General features: G+C 40.5%; 1 protein-coding gene across 1 annotated transcript in view; it reads right to left on the bottom strand.

Annotated features, from left to right (window-relative positions):
* Window positions 1-14,153: 14,153 nt before the first annotated feature.
* The window catches only part of LOC137265774 (hydroxylysine kinase-like), a 70,008-nt gene continuing 61,870 nt past the window's right edge, over window positions 14,154-22,291 (bottom strand). Inside the window, exon 6 of the mRNA XM_067801226.1 lies at window positions 14,154-15,614. Within this exon, the coding sequence (XP_067657327.1) occupies window positions 15,166-15,614 (449 nt within the window). The 3' untranslated portion in view covers window positions 14,154-15,165. The remainder of the gene's footprint in view (window positions 15,615-22,291) is intronic.

The following is a 22,291-nucleotide window of genomic DNA, read 5'->3' as shown; positions in this document are numbered from 1 at the left end:
CATTCGGGAAACAATCGATAGAATACTGAATGAAGATACAACTTTAGCCAACAGGATTCGGATATTGTTCCGGGAGCAAGGGATCACCATCGCCAGCATTCTGACTGCATTGGGTTTCATCATATCAACCTTGGTGGTGTCACTGACAGGGGGAACACCTGTGGGGCCTGCCGGTGGGGGAACTCCAAGTGGCGGTGGGGGTGTTAAAGACTGGATTAAAAAACTCGGGGAAGGCCTAGCTAAACTGGCTGGTAAAGCCGCCGAAGCCCTTCCCGGCATCCTGGGTAGCATCGTCTCGTGGTTGTTGAGCGCTCTGTCTAAAACTGCCATGTGGCTCAGTCAAAACCTGTGGGCAGCCATCGTCGCCGTGGCGGGTCTGGTGTACGTAGCGGCTAAGAAATCTTTAACCAAATAAGTCCCAAAGTTACCCCACCAACCACTAGGGCTGTTTTATTATCAATATGCTGCTGATAGGAGACCTGCATATGAGGGGCCACCTCCTGTGGTGTTGGTTGAACTTTAGGCTCCGGAGGTGGCGCCACTATACCCTTTTCACGTGGTTGGGTGCGTGGGATATGTGGGGTGTTAATATCGGGGTTGATACCCAACTTTTGGTCCGCCGTGGCTATGACTATTTTGTTGTTATAACCCACCACTTTTTTTACTCTCAGTTGCATATCACTCGGAGACATATACAGCCCCACACCGAACACGTAGTTAACTTTCGATCTGGCGTATTCTAACACGTTTTGGTAGCGTTCGATGGCCCGCGGGAGATCAACTGGAGAATTAATAGCATCCTCAACGTTGGAAACGAATTGTTTCTGAGCGTCGTAAGCAGTTCCCTTACCGAGGATGTTAGAACGCGTCATCGACTGCGCACCCAACAGCGACCACACATACGTTCGAATCGAGTCGTTCAAGCGTATTGTACCAGCACGAGTGAATCCTTTCGATGTGTCCAGCATGTACATTTTCCACCCGTCTGCGGTTGACTGCTCCACTTTCTGGACTGTGAAAGCAACACCACCTTTAAAGTTCATACGATCATCCCTCCATTCATTACTCGACAAAGCAAAGTCCGGGCGTAGTTTACCTTGTTTCAGTATAAGATCACTGAGTTCTTTCACTGATCGCACGCCATCAGAAGGAATACCCAACCCGTGGTTCGGCCCCGGCAAACGCCAATCCGTCTTCGGGTTTATTTCGAATTCATTACAAATACGTTCATAGGCCCGTCTATCGTATGGGTTGTTTGTTGCGTCCCACGCTTTGTCCTGTGGGAGGGGGGCACTGATCTCTTTAAGGATACGTCTGACCTGGTAGTACACGTGGAATTTGAACACAGACTGACTCAGCGGTCCACGCCGAGTGTCGGTCAATGCCACACCACACCCCGTTGTAGCGCACCACACAGCAAAGTTGAATTGATTCTGCCAGAACTGCATAGGGTTGTTGAACCACGCGTGGACTGCCTCAATGTTAGTCACCATAAGCTTATACTTATCGAACACATCTAAAAGCTGGGCATTGAAATACAACTCAGGAGCAACCACGATCTTCATGGGGGAGAAATCTACATCCAGTTTAGGGTAAAACACACCAGGGGAATACATTTTAAAACTATTATATAAATAAATATATATGTAATATGTACATAACACTTCCTGGAATAACGAGCGGTGAGGCCGTTCAGCTGACGCACGCGATCGATAACACGTCAGGTCAACTCGAAGTCGCACTCTGTGATATCACCTACCTACCGCAATGGACTAACATTAATATCAGCAACAATAAGCTGTTCGTCAGTGGAACTCGCAGTCAGATAACTGACGGCTACTACAGCGTGTGCTCTCTAAACGACGAGGTCTTCAAACCCCTGGGAGCCGAACTCAAGATGAACGACTCAAACGGCACAGTGGTGTTAATCAACAACGGAAGAACCTCATTGAGGCTAGGCCGACCATTAGCGAGGATACTCGGTATGTCTCCTGACGAGATAAAACCAACAACAACCGTCACAGGCACGAAGTTACCCGACTTAGTACCGTACCGAGAGCTGTACATTCATCTAGGCCAGGTGAGCACAACGTATAATATTCAAGGAGGCCACCCTTCCACTATACTGAGAGCAGTGCCGGTGAAAACTGAGAAATTCAACGACGGTAGAACCGAGTCGTTTTCACCACGGCAGTATAAGAGATTAACCCAGGGCAACATACCTGAACTGACAATATCGGTGTTAGATATAAATCATAATCCTGTAAATATAGGATACCTCAGCTTAACGCTTCACGTAACATGACCAGCGCACAAGGGCCCGGAGTGAAAAAATGTGTCAATATCGGGATCTCCGACCTCGGAGACACACGCGGTTTCGACGCTCCCGGAGTAGATGGTAAATCGTACGCCTTACAACTAAAAAACAACATTTACAAACGCGTTGAAATCCCCTCCGGTGGAGCCCTAAGTGATATGATAGATACCACAGGAGCAACAGCCAACACTAAGTACGCCCTCGTCAACACCGGTGATGACAACTGGAGAATATACCCATCATTCGGAGGTAAACTGTTCGACTTAGACGATGTTGAGAGCACTACCGTCGTCAAAAACAAACCATATATGCTCGTCTTCACCGAAGATGACAAGTGGGTGTTGTTACCCGATAACAAATGGTTTCTCAATATTAGACTCGTCTCCCCTTACGTGTTCACGGATAACAAAGACAACCACCTAAACAAAGTCGTGAACAATGGAACCCTGCTCGTGGCTTACGTCCCAACTCAGAGACGTAGCATAGTCGTCAGCCCAGTCAACACTATAGCAGCCCACATGCTATCGAGTAAACCAGCCATACAAAACGTGAAATTGCAGTTGGTGTCTGAATTCGAAGGCGTGGTTAAGATACTAGAGAGTCTACCGGCAAACTCAACACTGTTTATCAAAGTCTACCTAGGGGAACCATCGGGGAATGATGTCGAGATCGTGAAGGGGATCAAACTCGGGTGGGTGAAACGACACCAGTTTCAAGTTTGCAACGTTTACGTGCGGGTGGGTGTCGACTCCAAGACCAGTCTGCAGGGGGTCAACGTGATCGTAGAAAACAAGATATCACTAATCAATATCTTCCTGCCTGACAACATACACTTCATGGGTATAAAGTTAACCCCTGAATTATTATCAGAAAACCAGTTGGAAATTATATCATAATAGTATAATAATGACTAATCATCATCCCAACACTACACTTAACGACCTGGGAGATACAGATGGATTCGATCAGCCTGGTGAGGAAGATGAATTATACATCCTACACTTCAAAGACAACGTGTACAAACGGGTGTCGTTATCAGATTTTAAAGAGCCTAAATGGTTGATCAACTTAACACTCACCTCACCTTATATCACAATAGAAGGAGATAAATATAAATCAATCTCTAAGATTAGGAACAACGGCATCTGGATCGGGGATTTCATTCCGGAGAGGGAATTAGCACACTTACCACATGTTGGTCATATAAAAAAAAGGTTAGGTGCTTATCCAAACAATAAATTAACATTTAGCGAATATCTTCCTCGCATATCATCCCCTTGCACACTCATCATAGAAGTCTTCTTTGAGTATTCAGGCGATGAAAACACCTCACTAGTACACCAAATTTTACCCGGGGTGTCAATACAATGGTTTGATGAACACCGAGACCAATATTGCCGTATTGTTATACAATGGGATACCCCCGGGGGTACTATAAACCACTTAATAAACCTCCGTGGGGTTTCTATTACAACAGGAAATTTTATTTACCTCTCACCTATTACCCTGACTAGTAGTCTAGATCTTGTAGACTTCAAATACATTAATAGAGTATTAACTGAAACCCAATTAAAATATCTTTCAAAATATATATTATAGGATGGGTCTGTACCCAGTCGTAGAGGAAGTAGCGAAGACGTTGGAAACCGTAGATGGGTTCCGCTTGAGGCAGTTATGTGATGTGAAACGTCAACTAGAACAAGACCGTGACACGCGGAAAGCATTATGTAAAAAATATAATAGAGCTTTCAATATCGTGGACGGGGCTGACACTACCCTTATGACAACCAGCATGGGACTAGGGGCGGCAGGAGTTGTGTTGTTAACCACCATCGTGGCTGCACCTATAGTTCTAGGTTTTGAAATAACAGCTGGGATAGCGGGGGTGTTAGGGTTGACGCTTAAGTTGGTATCACGCAGACTGCATCGTAAGGCATTGAAACACGATGAGATCAGGGTTCTGGCCGAAGCAAAGCTGAACACAGTTAGTGAGCGTATTTCCACGGCACTCTCTGACAGTAAAATCTCAGAAGAGGAGTTTCGTTCAATCCTATCTGAACTCAAAAAATATAACGAAATGAAACAAGATATTCGATCCAAGTCTCGTAAGTCTGCTATCAGCGAGGACGAGAAAAAAAAGTACATAGAACAGGGAATACAAAAAGCCCAGCAAGCCTTTATTATGAACACCAAAGAGATCGTAGGCGGTTCACGTTAAACTGTTTCATCGATATAAACATAACATAGCCGTAAGCGAGCCACCGATCCTATATGGTCAGTCAAAACTTACAACATAGATAAAGTGGATATGAAAGCCGACGAACCTAACTTATACTACTTGAGGGATGGGCCGGGTAGGGGGTTTGTAAGAGAAGAATTATTGATCGTACCGTACGGCACAGTGTTACCGCCTGCCAAGTCACGGTAAACGTGATGGCGTGGCTTTGTAGTAGGAGCAATAATAGCAAGAGCTAATGGTCCCACCAAAGCCTCATTTAGTAAATGAGGCTTTTTAGAGGGGTTTTTGAAAAGTGTTTTCGGACTGTCATTCCCTATACTACTGTATGGAGCACAGAGAAGTGTACATTAGTTATAGACTGCTGACATTCCTATGCGGCACTGAATATATAATACTGTGAAGTGAAACTGGAAGTTATCCTAACATGAAGGATCAGGGATAATTCCTGAACATTAATACAAATTATGGGCAAGATGCTAGTTGAAAAGAAATGAGATCTAATTGACAGAAGACTACAAGGGCCTGCAGATAACTGAAACTGTTGGCCTGATACATTAACAACCGACGCTGGGCCTCTGGGCTAGCGATCGTTTCGAACGCTGTATCAAAATTGTCACATAAACAGAGTCTTTGAACAAGGCAATGTGTAAACACATTCTCAAGTCCTCTCATTAATCCACACATGCATCATTCGGCGACAGGAAGTGTAACCAGCTTGTTGTGACAACATTCAGGGGAGCCTACTCCAATTTACCGAGTATTACTCCGGGAGATGCCGATAGTTTCCGACAATAAACTGGTTGAAATACTGTTAAGCGCAGCCGATTTGCGCTGAGAACAAACCAAGTCGACGTGTGCAGTGGAGCATGACGAGGCACACGTTAATTAGTACAAATGGTAAGGAAAGCAAGCGAGTGACCAATCCCTGTTATAGAGTATCCCTGATATATACACACAGATCTACTACGATCAGGAATTTAATCGTAACTGCATATGTAATAATTAAGCTGTATGGTTAGCGCTCATGAAGTCGCAATAGATTACGGAAGAACGAAGGGCGTGACCGTGTTTTGCGCGAAAGTCATGTGACGCGCGATCGCGTTACTTCACAACAGTAGATAATTTCTAATCTTACGATGTAATAATGGCTAGAATTACAGTATTTCGGCATAAACATCGAAATTTGGGCCTACCTTTAGCATACAGCACTACAAACTTTAAAAACACGTCATAATACTATTTTACGTAATTGCAAGTGATTTTGTTCAAAAGTACGTTCTTGAAACAATGCCCTATGACGCTGGCATAGGAATAAGGTCGTCAGCCATTTTCGTGCCGGTTCGGTGAGCGTATTCTATTTATTAGAATTATTCCAAGGTTTAGGTTTAGGGTTAGGGTTAGGGTAAGGGACCTAATCCAATATAGTAGGTAAATGCACGAGTACCAATTGTTTTCCTTTTCCATTTTTAATACTTTGTTCACAAAGGAAAATGGGAGACCAAAAACGTCAAAAGTTAAATAAACGATGAAATGGTTTAATGTCGAAATTTAGGGCTGATGAAAATCGGCCTCCAGCCACTTTCACCTCAAGATCTACATATATTTCCAATAATGATTCGAAGTCTAACTCACCCTCGTGCCGCTACCAAACATACGCATGTCTCAGACATTCCTTAGCGCGATCCACATTATCCTTACTGGGTTCCCTACAACCTTTTTTCTGTCACGAAAGCACACGATGATTTTATACAAGCACGTCATTCATGCATGCACCGTGAAATCAACGTCTGACGCCTGACGTCAACGACCGTTTTCAGTTCGAACCATATCGGCTCATTCAACACAGCATTGCATTTTGTAGCTTACGGAATAGGACGATCGTGCCAAATGATATCGGGACCATTCGGCAACCATCAGTAGATTGAAAGCACGAGGCACCAACATTCGTAACTACTCGCCTCTTTCCGTAACCTGCAAGATTGTTTTCAACGGTGAATTGCGAAAAATTGATATTCTGTGTACACGTCCCTTGATCGATCTGTGGAAGGACAGTTTATGTACATATCCCCAGTCATATATTTAATTTCATTAGTAAAAATTGACCTAATTTCTTAATGGTCGTATTGCACGTGGTGAACAGAATGTGACAGTGAAATGTGTTCAAAAGTGGAGAGCACTGATTTTTTTTCAACGGGTAGATCGACGTACGGGTTTGGAAAGCTGTCAAAAAAAACCCAAAACATCGATATCAAAATACTTTTCAACATTTCTTTCTGTTTTTAGTACCAAGTGAATTGTTTATTGTTTTTACTGTTTTATGTTTTTGCTTCACCATAAACACTGCGAAAGACGTACTTTTAAGTATCTACTCACTTGCGATCGAGAAAATCACGGGGGAAATTCAATGAAATGAGACAAATTTGACAGCATACTTCCAAGTTTTACATTACGGATAGACTAACAACTGTCTCTGTAATGAACATATTTTACTGAAAAAGGTTCAGAGTAAAAAATACTATAGTATAATACTATAATAATATAATGAAATGGAGCGCTGAGACTTTCTTCATTTGCAGAAGCTACGGGAATCTACAATCCATATTTTCTAGACTTACATGGGTTGTCTTGGATATATTTGCGTCAGGGTCTGTACTTTATGGAGAAATATCAATATTAAAGACAATTAGAAAACCTCTACAGTATCAACTAGTTACGCAGCTATTAACAAAAGGTGGGTTTTTCTTTGAACTGTCTATATTACTGAGACACCTCGTGTTAGACAGAGCATTGTTTAGCTTTTCTGTCGTCCACTGTTTGTTGTGTTTATTTTAAAACAAGAAGAAAAAGGCACCCACACACAAAACCTAGTATTAGAGACAGACGAGATTTACACAGTTTAATGGACAACTTTAACAAAGGGGACGGGAGAAATAAACCATGCTTATTTTATTTTCAGATGAACACAGGGTTATTTTTGTTTTGCTTTTCAAGAGTATAAGACGTCAGTTGTTTTGTTTGTGTATCTCTGCAGCTATTATTAGTAAGCAAAATCAGTGAATAGTTCCGCTTATGTTTATTTTTATGACATCGTGTCCTATTTTTTTTATTAAATCACACTACATTTTAACACTCACTGAGGTGTTTAAATTTAGTTGTTTAATGCACATAAATGTAAGAACAAGGACCTACAAGATTTGTTATTCATAAATGAAACACAGTCATGAAACCATCAGGTTTCCCCTTTTATTTTTTTATTTTTTATTAAAATGTAAAATTTTTCTGTGATGACCATGGTCTACCATGGACTTTCATGAGATGACCATGGTCAACCACTGCTTTGAACGAGAACACGATGTTTTACCATGGTTTTGTCTAGGATGACCATGGTCTGCCATGGCAAAACGGCAATGACCATGGTCTACCATGGTCTACCATGGTTACTGGTGACCATGGTCTATAATGACCATGGTCAGCCATGATGACCATGTTAGACCATGGTCTACCATGGGAAGATATGTTGGTGACCACGGTTTAGCACGGTAAACCATGGTAATACCATGGTTTACTGTGGCAAGCCGTGGTTGACCATGGTCAACCATGGTGCCATTTCAGCTGGGACAGGTTAAGTGAGTGAGAAGGCGGAATATACAGCGAACATATTGTAAATGCAGTATGAAGAGTGAGTCTCACTGCAACGGCTTGAAGATTAGTTTTAAGTGTTAGCGGGCCATGAATAACATTTTGCTCAACGAGGATTGAAGATCCGCCAGTACCCTGTCACCTGGAGGTGAGAAAGAGTGATATGCATCGAGCTGACGGAGATTAAAATTATCTGTCTGTTTCAAATGAGTTTCCTGCAGACAAAATACTGATGGTGCCAGGTCTTGAACTAAAAGATGTAACCCATTAACGTTTGTCTTTAATCCTCTACAGTTCCACTGTACTATAGTTCTGGAAGACATTTCGTTTGGGTGGGTTGATTGGGGATCTACCCCGCGCTTTCTTTGAGTTTCTGGCCTTGTCTTGAGTTTCGATTTTACAGTTTGTTTATCGTTTCTATCAGACTGTGAAGGAGTTGCGATCGAAGGAGATACGACCTTTTGCGTAGACTGAGCTGTATCTGTCTGAGTAGATTGTTCTGAGATATACTGTGGAACACCAGGAGAGATAGACTGGGGAATATCTGAATTTACCCATGTCAGGTCTGTCTGACATGAGATTGACGACGTTAGTACTGGCGTAGTTGTTCCTTTTGATAAGGTTTCAGATGTTTTTGTGACAGGGGCGTACGTTTCAGTGTGCCCAGTCGATTGTACAATCTTTCTTGCTTCAGCAAAACTGACGTTCCTGGAAAATTTGATTTTGTTAATTTCCATTTGCCTTTCCCTATGGGACATTCTTTCGAAAAGGATGAATGATTTCCTGAACAGTTTGCACGTTTTTTTGTGAATACTGTCACAATCTACGGTTACATGTATATTCTCAGCACAGTGAGAACATGTAACAGACAATGTGCAAGTATTAACACCATGTCCGTACTTTTGACACTTACAGCAGCGCAGAGGATTTAGAATATATAAGTCAACATTCAGATTGCAATAACCTGCTTTGATTGACTTTGGAGGAGTTGGAGGTGAAAATGAAAACAGATATGTGTTGGTTTGGACAGTCTCATTATTTTTCCGTGTTGTGAAACGTTTGACGAAAGATACTCCTTGATCTTTCATCTCGGACATTATATCGAGCTCAGTCATGTCTGCTAGAAGACGTTCACGGTCTCGAACTATACCTTTGCTTGTGGGCAGAAACTAATACCGGGACTCCGACAAACATATCAGTTGATAACAGGTTGGTAGCTTGTTGTTTTCTGCTACATTCAATCAGCAGTGAACCTGATCGCAAGCGTTTGATACATTTCACCTCACCTGAGATACCTTTTGAAATTGCAAAGGAATTTAATTTCAAAGGTGTCTTGTCAAGGGTCTCAATAATCAAAATACGTGGACGGTGATCAATTTGTATAGACGGTCGATGCTGATCATCACTTTCCAGTTGACGTTTGGGTTTTTTTTGTTAGGGGTTTGGTAATCCATGATTATTGGTATATTGGTTCGTCATCCAACCTCCCCATGGGTGCCTTGTGTGCCAATAGGAGACAAACAATACATGCACGCGCGCAAGCACGCAAAGCAAGAAGCCAGAAAAGTGATCTTATTCTTGCACGTGCATACCCATTACAGACAGACAAGCAGGACACAGGACAGGCCGAGGACTGGCAGTCCTCGGGTACCCGATATTTGCCCAACGAGTTTCTCACTGTGACATCATCAGCATCGACTGCGCTGTGTCATCGTATCAGCCGAAGAACTGTGTCAAGAAAACTTCGTCAGCATGGTATCTGAGCCTACAGACCCTACTGTGGTGTAGCACTGAGGCGTCGACGTCGACGTGGGAGATGGGTACGTATCATTCAAGGTTCGCATACAATGGGAAAGAATCTTATTTACGGACGAGAGCAAATACCTCCTGAACAGACCTGACGGCCGGCAACGAGTGCATGGACGCAGAGGAGAGCGGACGGCACGTTCCGCGGTGGTAGCGTTATGGTATGGGAGGAGATATGTGGGAGCAGTGACACAGGTATGGTTGTTGTCGATGTGAATTTGAATGGGCAGTGTTATATCGACCAAGTCCTTCAGCCAGTTCTTCTACCCTTCCTGCCCCAGAATCCAAGAACTGTTTTTCAACATGACAACGGCCCCACCCGATGCCAGTGGTGACCACGCTCGATATTGACTCATATTGGCGTCTCTGTGTCACTGACAATGACTTATCTCGTAATGCTGAATTGGTCAAATACAGGACATATGAATATTATGTGATTTTTCATTTGCAATTATCTTAAACAATTATTGACCTTGATTAATAAATTTGATTGTCCATTCTCGTCACCTATTTGTCTTCAAACTACAACAATGAGCTTCTGATCTCTTGTCATCTTTCATTAATTTACTTCAATAATGCGGTATCGTTTCTTTTGCCCCTGAGTGTGTGTACGTAGCTAACTACCTACCTACCTACCTATCTGCCTACCTACCTACCTACCTACCTACCTACCTACCTACCTACCTACATACAGCTTCTTGAACAAATTGGAATGGGAACAAGAAGACACAGTCATCAATATTGCCCACAATGACAAAATACTCTTTAAGAACATGTCTACTAATTATGATTACAGCATGTCAATGTTTTGCTGTGCATAAGGCAAAGTGGAAGGACACTGTTTTACAGTTCTGATCTGGAAAAGGTCACTACCACCAAATTCAGTCGAGGTCAAACTTGTTGCCATGGAAACACAAAATTATTTTATTCAGAAATCCAAATGTACCAAAAGGCACCACTATACCACCAGACCTATCAATGTGCCAAGTCTGGAAAAGAAAAATGAACGGTTTTAAAGTTCTGCTCAAAAGAGCTATCAATTCCATTCAAAGTTAAACTTGTTGTTATGGAAACCACAAAAATAAAATTCATACACTGGTGTAAGCCCCATAGGGCACTTCTAGGGATCATGGTGAACATGGCGAACATGTGTACCAAGTTTGCTAAAGCTAAAGATCTGTTCCAGACAAAATGACTTCCTCAAAGCCACAGCCTAAGTCATAGAAACTGCAAAAAATATTATTCATATCTGGGTCTAATCCCTAAAGGGCACATATGAGGGTCATGCTTGACACGTGTACCAAGTTTTATGAAGCTAGCATGTATATTTTGGAAGATCTGCTCTAGACAGTACTAGTCACAGCTTAAGTAATGCTTCCATGGAAAGCACAAAAATGTTCACATGTGGGTCTTAACCCTAACAGGGACATGTTTGACATGTGTATCAAGTTTGGTTAAGCCTTCACAAATAGTGTAGGATATATGCTTCAGATAGTATTATGGATGGAAGGACAGACGGAACTCCAATCTAATTATTTTCCACAACTTCATTGTTGCAGGGGATAATAAGTGCACAGAATCTCAGGAAAATCAAGTTAGATGGATGACTGACAAAATTTAAAATCAGTTATACATGCACATTCCTGATTTTTTTCTCTGAAAGGGCTCTGTAATTACTTAAGAACTAAACGCATGCATGCATGCATCCATCCATCCATCCATCCAAACAAACAACAAAGTGCAGTTCTTCCATGTTCCAGCTTTGGGTAGGTCCGTCACAGTAATGCGCTTGCCAGCCACAGCCTCCACACAGTTGTGACAGCTCCATTTGCAACTATAACCTTCAGCAAACCTCCTTCTACTCCTTGTCAGTTTGGAGGCACCTGCGTACTTCATTCCTGAGGACCCCAATGATGGCTTTGAAGACCTCTAGTAAGAACTTGCTGATTGTACTGATTTTGACTCTGAAACTGTACTGCAGACTTGCATAAGAATTACCAGTGGCTAGAAAGTGAAGAGTGGTTGCCACCTGCTGCAATTTTCTCATAAATGTGGTCTTCTTCTCTGGTGAGCGGTTAACTTCTACACAGTCTTTTGGAACAAGTCGGGAGAAAACCTCAGGTAATGTCTGTGTAGTCTTATGGATCTTCCTTGAGGATAGACACTGTTCTTTTCTGCTTTAACAGCTTCTTCTCTTGTGTCCAGTATCTTGATGCATGAACCTGGGGGGTGATGCCTGCTATTTTTATATAGTGACAAATAATGCCACGACTGCTTCACACATGCGCAAATGTGGATGTGGCAATGCATGCCCATGCTGCAGTCATGCGTACCGTGTCGTACACTTGACGTAAACAATGCATCCATAATAATTGACCAAGATGTAAATAAGTGACAATGCACACACTTTTCGTTCACGCATTGCGTGGAAAGTGGGTAACTTATGTGTAAACAGGAAGCGAACAGCGCTCAAACCAGGCTTCACGCTTCCATGCATACCATCTAAATTTCATGCAATGCAACGACTAATTGCACGTCAGTGTGGAGTAAAATCATGAGGATTCACAATATTAATTCAACTTTGTTTCATTTACTTTTTAATTTGTTTAAAGTGAAATTCATTAGTATGTTTTCACCACAAACAGACAAAACGGCCGTTACCAGCATTTGGGGTATTTTTAAATGTATTTTTATTTTCACACAAATTAAAGTTATAAAGAAAAAAGTGAATCAGATGTTATATAGAATTTGTCTGATATATTGATAACTGTGGAAAACAATTTCCATATAGATTCTCTAGTTCATCTGAAGTAACACTGAATGGCTTTAACTGGCATTTCTATACTTATTGACGTCAAGGAGTTATGGGACTGTGAAATATATTTCTCCCCCTCCGAGAGTCGGAGTGTATGAAGGCTCCCCAGGACTGCAGTCTTCTGCATAACTAAAGATTGTCAGAAGGACTGCTGGCACTTTCCTGATCAGCATCAAGAGCTAAGGAGGCACCATACCAAGGGCACCGAGAACAATGGGGAGCCTGACGACAGTGTACTTGGGATGCAAGCGAGACATTTCAAAGGCGAAGTGAGCATATTTAATTGCTGACATTGCTGTCAAAAGGGACAGAAAATTCAATGATATAAATAAATTCATTTGCTTTACTATTATATATACTGAGTCAAAAAAGAAACTGCACGAAACGTAATTTTTAAAAATAATGAATGATGTTTCTCTGATGATACATCTATGTATTGACTCTAGAAAAACGTGAACAAAACCCACTCATACCCGTCCATTCGTCATGCAAATGATGTTAGTGCCAAATCAGGTTTTGCATGTGCAGTCGATCACATGATCTTCGTATCAAAGTTTTCTATACTTGCACGTGTTTGCATTTGCCTCAAAAAATAAAAAAACACTTTTAAACCAAAAGTAGCAGTACTTTATATGCCACGATTGTCAAATGTGCAACGTGAACATGCCGTTGGCATGTTGCAAGCGGGAAGATCAGTTACTGGCGTCTCAAGAGCAATGGAATGCAGCCGTCGTACTATGTATGACTTGCGAGGTCGTCTACAACAAACTGGCACCACTTCTGATCGCTCAAGGTCGGGTCGTACTCATCAGAGTTCAATAGCCAAATACATCAGGTGAATTCTGATGAGGGAGTCTGAATTGACCCCAAAACATTGTGTTTCAAAGAAATGAAAAAGAGGATTTATCCATAAAGATCTTGGTCACATATACAAGTTCTAAATGCTGCTAAAAGACATCAGTCTGATTACTGTTATCCAGGGCAACATGAGCTGTACTACAGGGTTAAAGCTGCACGTGGTACCCACTTTCTGCTGGGTTAACTGAGAAAATTTTGAAGAAACTTACTTGCCTAAGGTGAGAACACATGTATCGCATGTGCTTCATTGTGGGGCAAAACTGAAGTCCTAGAAACTCTCAGTAGTCAAACTGCCAAACACAGGAACCCATCCAAGGACTCTGGTTTGACCAACATTGCTAACTACAACTGATTTGTGACCTGAGTTCTTTGCACAGGAAATGTGCTGCCATTCTATGTAGGAAAGTTCCTTTTATGTAAGTTTATTATGTTTCACAGAAAATCATCTATATCACAAGCAAAATAATTACAAAATAATGTTTATATATGGGTGCACTTTAATCTCCTGTTTTTTATAGTTGACCATAAAAAATACAGTAAACTCACAAGTTTATGTGCACATAACATAGTTATGTAACCATATGTCTGAACATCATATCTGACATACAGAATCATTACCAGGGGTCAAGCACTAAACATGAAAATGCAAATTAAACAATGGATGGTTAGTCTTACCAAAGATAAAAGCTCCTTGTCTATATTTAGTTTCTGATTACTAATGGTGCATATATATCCCATGAACCATCCACACTGATTCAGAATTACTAATTTTAACACTGACAATATAAACAAGTTATATGGCATGGAAAAACTTGAGAACAGTGAATACATGCAGCAGCAGTGATGTTTACACAAGTGATTCCAAAGTATCCAGAGGATTCTTGGTTTGATGACACTACACTGCCACAACTGAGCACATAATATGTATGCTACACATAAAGGTGACGAATTATTGATGTCAATCTCTTTGTTTAAGGAACACAATGTTTCAGAGTAAATTCTTAATTGATGAAGAAATAAGAATATACTCTGAAATGTTGTGTCCCTCAAATAAAGAAGTTGACATCGAACAATTCTTGCCTTTATATGTATCACTTCTAAATGCTGTTCAAAGACTTTATACTACAGACATTTTCCATCAGGATTTAAAACCCTGTCATTTACAAAGGATTTCATTGTTGATGCAACTTCATCAACTTTCAAGCCACATGAACAGTAATATTTTTTACTGGCTTTATTAAATATCAGATGGGAAGAGTTGTGTAAAATGTATGACAGATATACAGGGTACAGTATACAGATGCTCATTCAACAAAATTTTGTTCATGAGACTTTACACAGCTAAATCAGTTTAAGGTCAGTTCTCAATAGTAAGTATTGTTTACGAACATTCCCTCTCTACACTATTCCCTAAAACGATCTATAACTACCTAGCCCACAGGTCACCATGGTACATGGCCTGGACATCTCCAGACTGTTTGAAACAGACACTTAGTCAATGGGTTTGCAAGAAGCAATAATCTTTTTCCATCTTGAGAGTATGCTGTCCCTTGGCTGTGACCAAAACTTTCGCAAAAGAGGCCATCCTTTCTTGGAGGTAGTCAGGACATAAATGTTTTCTGGTTCCAAAAAGTTAGCATGAGCTCCTAAAGTGAGAGATTGTGCCAGTCTTCCTGCGATACATACAAAAATGACATCCCATTCAACTGGAGTGAGCTGTCGAATGCTCTCATAGCCAGCTAAAATATATCCGGGAGTATCAAGCTGGTCAGTAACGTCAGAGTCTATCATGAGGTATGCAATATTTATTGCTAGATCCAGAACTAAATAACTGTTTGCAACATCAGAAAAGTCCAAGATGCCACTGATCTCATTGTCTTCACCTCCAGGGACTTTAGACACAAGGATGTTTTGTTCATTTGGATCTCCGTGGATGTAACCTGTTAACAAATGAAGAATGAAATTTGAACATTAAGGACCTGAAAGGCTTTTACACACTACTTGGTCCCATTCCCCAACCTTTAAGGTTGCATACCACCTGAGACTCCTTAGATACATGAACAAATGTCATGAGCCTGTCCACATTTGTTCCCTACTGTGAGAGTATTGTTCCAAATCAGTTCAGTGCTCTATTGCTTGAACGACTTCAACAGCATCAATATCATACTGTATCAATCTATGGTTTTAATTTGTTTATCTTAGCATAAATGTCTGATGAATCAATTGTCTGATGAATCAATTGGGCTACTCCACGTTGCATTGAAGGTTCTTGCAGAACACAAAGGAAGAAAGCATTTTAACATTGACAAATAAAATACATTGTGGTTCATACGTGTTCATCATTGGGAATTCATGTTTGGTAATGTCATGGAAAGGACAGAATTTGAGTGCATTTTGGAAAGATAAATATCATCCTATATCATTAAGGTCAAGTCGAAAGTGTTTAAAGACATTATGAACATTCCTGCAGAGCAAGATAGTTAAATAAGACTGAAACAGTCACCACCTGTGAAACAAGCAATCTGTTTCAAAAATTGGACCAGAAATTCAATGATCTGGTACAACAACATCAGAAAGACGACCCATTCCACTTCAGTAAAATTATTGGGGGGATCACAACCAAGCCTAAACCTAAACAACAGCTCCATCTGTGATGCACTCAGCACACTCAATATCAATAATAACTCAGAGACTTATAAAAACTCACAACTTTACCCACAGAGTTTTGTTGTTAATCTGTCTGATTACCAACTCACTGAATTGGAACTAAGCCTATTATCCAAGGGCTTACCATTTAGCCCTACCCCCACTAGCTCCAATAAAAGTCAGTCATTTACTGATCTAAAAGCATTTTTTAGAAAGTTGAAACTCACTCACTACTTAAGTGACGCAGGTGAGACAAACAACACCTCGCCTCTTGACAGAAAGTTTGCACCCAAAAGCAACTGGAATCCACCTTACAGTAATGATCACAGTCTAGAATCATACTTCAAAGCGGTCACCAATGATTTCATCAAACTAAAAGATACCAAATTCAAACATCACAACCTCACTCGTGATGAAATCACCGCACTCTCTGCTCTCAAAAACAATAATGAAATTGTCATTAAAAAGGCAGATAAAGGTTCCGCTGTAGTAATCCAAAACACCATGGACTACATAAATGAATCATTACGACAACTCTCAGATGATAGATTCTATTGCAAACTAGAGGACGATCCCACTGAAACGTTCTCTGCCCAAATCACCAGAGACTTAACTAATCTCTATGGTAAAGAAGAAATATCACAAAAAGTGTTCCTAGGCCTCGTACCTAATGACTGCAAAGCAGGGATATTTATACACTCCCTAAAATCCACAAATGCCTCACACCAGGCAAAATTCCAGGCCGTCCCATCATAAGCAGGAACAATACCCCCACTGAGAAAATCAGTAGCTTCGTGGACGAACACATAAAAGAGTTTGTCCCGCAATACCCCAGTTATGTCTGTGACACAACACTCTTCATACAAAGATTGGAGTCACTTCATATTCCAGCTCATCAACATGTCCTCTTAGTCACACTAGATGTTACATCACTGTATACCAACATCCCCAACCAGGAGGGATTATTAGCTGTCGCTAAAGCAATCCGCAGACACCAGCCTGACTGGCAAATAAGTGCCACTGGCATTCTGGGTCTTCTCAAATCTGTACTCCACAAAAACAACTTTGTCTTCAACGGCCAACACTACCTACAGGTAGGAGGCACAGTTATGGGTACTAAACTAGCACCATCATATGCCAATATATTCATGGGAGAATTAGAAATTAAACTCCTCTCACTATATGCCAACCAACCACACATCTACATGCGGTTTATTGACCATATTTTCCTAAAATGGACACTAGGCCAGTCCAGTCTAGAAGCCTTCATAAAATACCTCAATGAAGCTAATCCCACTGTAAAATTCACAGCTGAATTTTCAACCAACAAGGTAGCTTTTCTAGACACATGGGTAAGTCTAGACAAGGAGAACAACAAATTATGTTTCTCTCTATATTGCAAGCCAACCGACACACATTCTTACCTGTTATATACGTCATGTCACCTCAGGCAAGTCAGAACTAAGGGCCCATACAGCCAGTTCCTTAGACTGAAACACATCTGCTCCTCTACTGAGGAGTATGAAAAACACAGTCTCAACCTTATAAACTTCTACCTCAAACGAAGATATCCTATAAGACTGATACAACAGAATAAACACAAGGCTGACAGCAAGGACAGGAAGCCCTCCTGACAAACCCTACAAGACCGTCTAAGACCAAACAAAAAGCTATGGTCTTTGTTTGCGATTTCAACCCAATGAACATGCTCAATGCCATTATCCGGAAGCGATGGCATCTGCTATCCGGATCAGAAATATGCCACATTACGGCCTACAGGAGGAACAAAACCCTGAAGGATTATCTAGTACGCGCCTCACTAGAATACCCTAAGTACACGCCACAAGTCAGTGGCCGGGTAGTCACATTCCTTGACGACCCATGTAACAAACAAAACTGCAAAATCTGCATTGTAATCAATCGTTTAGACACTTTTTACGGTACAGTATCTTGTGTCAAATACCGTAAACGACAGTATAAATGCACCAACAAAAATGTGGTCTACCTACTCACCTGCAAAAAATACAAAGGACAATATGTAGGATAAACCAAAAGATGTTTCAAAACAAGACTGAATGAACACTATGCTGACATCACACACAACAGAGACAAACCTGTTGCAATTCACTTCAACTCGGAAAAACATGGCAAATCTGATCTCACTTACGAGATTATCGCACAACTCAGAGAGGACCCTGAGCTTGTTAGCACCACCCAAAAGAGGAGATCACTCGAACTTAGGTGGATATTTAGACTCCACATGTTCGCCCCGCAAGGCCTCAATGACAAGATAGTCGGCTAAGGTATCCCCCTAGTCTTATTTATCTAAGACTGGTTCAAGCAATGACTTAACCTGATGATAGGAATCGTATCTTGATAATCTACATTGCCAACTGTCAGCAAGAGCCAAATATAGCCAATGTCATATCTATGCAGTAATGTATGGATATATGCTTAATGCTGACCATGACCAGCAACATGTACAGGCATGCTGTGGGCTTTCTTGGGCAACAACGTTCACACATATTAATCATTTCATACCAATATTTCAAACAATGGGAATATGATACAATGTACAATGGGACCATCAGACATTCAATTTAAGCCATAACATTTAGTGTCAACATACCAACATTTGTTTTATCAAGATTCACATTCAGTATACTGAATATGCTAAAAGTATATCAAGTTGGTTTTGAAGACAACTTTGGTATTCTTCTGACTGCACACAAGGAAAATATTTGATCAAAGTTGAGTTTTCCTGGTGTAAAATCTCTCATGTTTGGCTACTATGATTATCTAATATTGATAATAGACCCAAAACTTCACCAAGAATACTAGTTAGAGAAACTCCCCTATAATTGCTGGGATTGTTCACATTATCAGCTGTATATAATGGCATAATGATAGATTGTGCCCACACAGAAGGACAGAGTATCAAACACTTGAATGAAGCACTGATAGACATCTGTCATTCTGACAGAGATGCAAGCTTGACAGAATAAACAATTACACATTATTAGTTTGTACTTTACTTCAGAAAAGGTGTAGAAAGAATACTACCCACCTAGTCTAGATTTTAAAGAGGTCTAATCAAAGCCAAAACCTTTTTCTATTTGGCCTACCACAAAAATATCCTGCAGATTTGCTAACCTTACTTCACATTCTATGAAAGGTGATTTGAACAAGGCACTATGACCATCATTATGTTCTTTACTTGTATAATCATTATCACAATCTAAACTCTCAATGTCAACATTGTATAAGACATTCCTCTCTGAAAATGGATTCTCAAGATGACATTACCATTCTGTTAGGGATATATAGGTAGTTGCTGTAGGGGTGGAGCAACTTTGTGGAGAATGTACAGCTTTCTGTGTAGAGACATGTCAAACTGAGTGAGGCTTAGTGACACTCAAGAAGCTATATAAATGTCTCTTAGGAAACACAAACCTTTACAGCTAGCTATCGTCAATATGATAATGGAAGTTTGGGTTTACAAACCCTGGGATAAACATGTCATATTTTTCTGTTCATACAGGAAGCTGACTCCAAGACTCACATATCTTAATCTGTGATCCCCTCTTCATGATATGTTTCAATCATAGTCACAGCTTCTTGAACAAATTGGAATGGGAACAAGAAGACACAGTCATCAATATTGCCCACATTGTCAAAATACTCTTTATGAACACGTCTACTAATTATGATTACAGCATGTCAATGTTTTACTGTGCATAAGGCAAAGTGGAAGAAGACTGTTTTACAGTTGAGCTCTGGAAAAGATAACTACCACCAAATTCAGTCGAGGTCAAACTTGTTGCCATGAAAACACAAAATTATTTTATTCAGAAATCCAAATCTGCCACCAGACCTATCAATGTGCCAAGTTTGGAAAAGAATAATGAATGGTTTTAACTCATTAAGCCCGAGAGCACCTGGAACCCTGTGCTCATTGCCTGGCTGGTTGTGGCGAGACTAATTAAGGCTACTAATTAGGGTTATTCACGCCTGATATCCCTGACAGGTTTCGGACATTACAGGAAACTGTTTTGTCATATGAGCAAGTCCTGATTGTTTAATTGTTTAATTGCGTTGTAAAGATATATGTTGAAAGAAAACAGGAGTGAATACATGTCATATATGTAACGTTTTATGACCATGTTATTATAGTCTCTCCTGTACATGTGTGGCGTGTACATGTGTATTTTCTTAACGCATGTTTATATTCTTTGTATGTAGGACATACTTAAACAAATTGTCCCTCTCATATCATTGTGTGATGTTAAATTGTTCAAAACATCTATGTCAGTGGCAGTAAATAAGAATTTACGCACATGCTTACTTCAAAGAATCTAATTCAATTAATCTTCAGTGAAAGAAGAGTTTTCGCTGATACATTGCTAGTGTATACTGAATAATTAAGGAAAGTACTAATAAGCTAGTCTGTCACAGTTTGTCACTTTGGTTCATCTAGATTTAATGCAGAAAATATACGTTATCATACGAAGATATTTGTGTACATATTGTATAATACTATAATACTATTCCTTGCATAGATATCAGACATCAGGGTCATATGATGGGGTGTCATCAAAGTTCCCAAATAGAATGTTTTTGTATCTCAATTGTTCAATATAGTGGCTGATTTGTTATCTATGACCAATCGTATCATGAGATACCTGTCACAGAGGAAATGACACATCATTTTTCACGAGGTGATCTTGTTACATGACCATTGAGCTGTTATAAAATATACAGATTTGTAAAGTGATCTAACAACAAATTAATGTAATTGATTTCAGAATTAATCCTTTTTAATTGGGTGTTAGAGCAATGAAAATAGAATGTGATTGAGCCATGTTAATCCAGATTAGCCCAGCAGTGGCACGTGATTGAGCAATGACACCTATCTTGTTTTTGTGTCTTTGACTTACCTGAATAGAGTGTATGATATATCTATATTATCGCGTGTTTTTATTCTCGCGTCGTGAAGTCTGATGCAAGTTCGCGAAAATTAAATGGTCACAAAAATTTGGCTGTTTACAGTACTGTAGAGGGTGGAAATACATAAATCACTCATTGACATCGCTATAATGAAACCCCGTCATTAAAACTGGTCATTTCGATCTTTCATTACCTTAAATCAACCTTTTTGACAACAGTGCACAATAGTCAGTCGTAAACTAAATTTCAACCGATCAGAGCAGTGCGTCTCCGTGACGTAATAGTAGGTATAGATATGCAGAATTCTTCTACATGTCAGGGGGTAAACTATTTTGTTTGCAGGTTTGTACAAACCTGAAATTGCGACAGCTGTTGTGAAAAATGAAAGCTGTATGTTCTCACAATCTACTATCATTTAGTTTTGTCTCCTGCTTTGCCTAGTTACTGAGTTACAACCCTTGTTTTCATAGTCGATTCTGTCAAAATCACTTGGTGTCGCTAGGATGTAATCCGTGTTATAGGTGGTATGAACCTACACATTATTTGTCATCATTCACTTGATGCTCAGTTAATGAATTTATAACAGGTATAATTTGTGGTAACACTACTTAAATTACCAGACAAAGGTCCCCATTTGGCATTTCTTGCGTTTTCAGGTTGGTGTCACTATGTAAGGTGACGTCTATTCCTGTTGACGGCAGGGAAGGTTCTGGTTTAGTTGACTTGGGAGTTTCTTTCAGGGTCTTGGTGATGGTGTTGCTGACTAGATGGGGTGGGTACTGGTTAAGGTCTTGGAAGGTTGATTTCAGGTGTTTTAATTCGCTGTGGAGGCTGTCAGGACTGCAGACCGCTTTTGCTCTTTTGCAGCCGTCTCATCAAGAAAACAACAGGAACAGACGTCACTTTACGTAGCGACACCAACCTGAAAACGCTACTATCAGCTAATGGACGCCGGCCAACAACACCTAAATGCAACAATCCAGCAGGATGCATCTACCAGATCCAATGCATTTCAAAAGACACA

Source organism: Haliotis asinina, chromosome 15 (genome assembly GCF_037392515.1).
Source record: "Haliotis asinina isolate JCU_RB_2024 chromosome 15, JCU_Hal_asi_v2, whole genome shotgun sequence".
Lineage (NCBI taxonomy): Eukaryota > Metazoa > Mollusca > Gastropoda > Lepetellida > Haliotidae > Haliotis > Haliotis asinina.
Note: the sequence above shows the minus strand (reverse complement) of the source record. Positions and strands in the feature narration are given on the sequence as shown.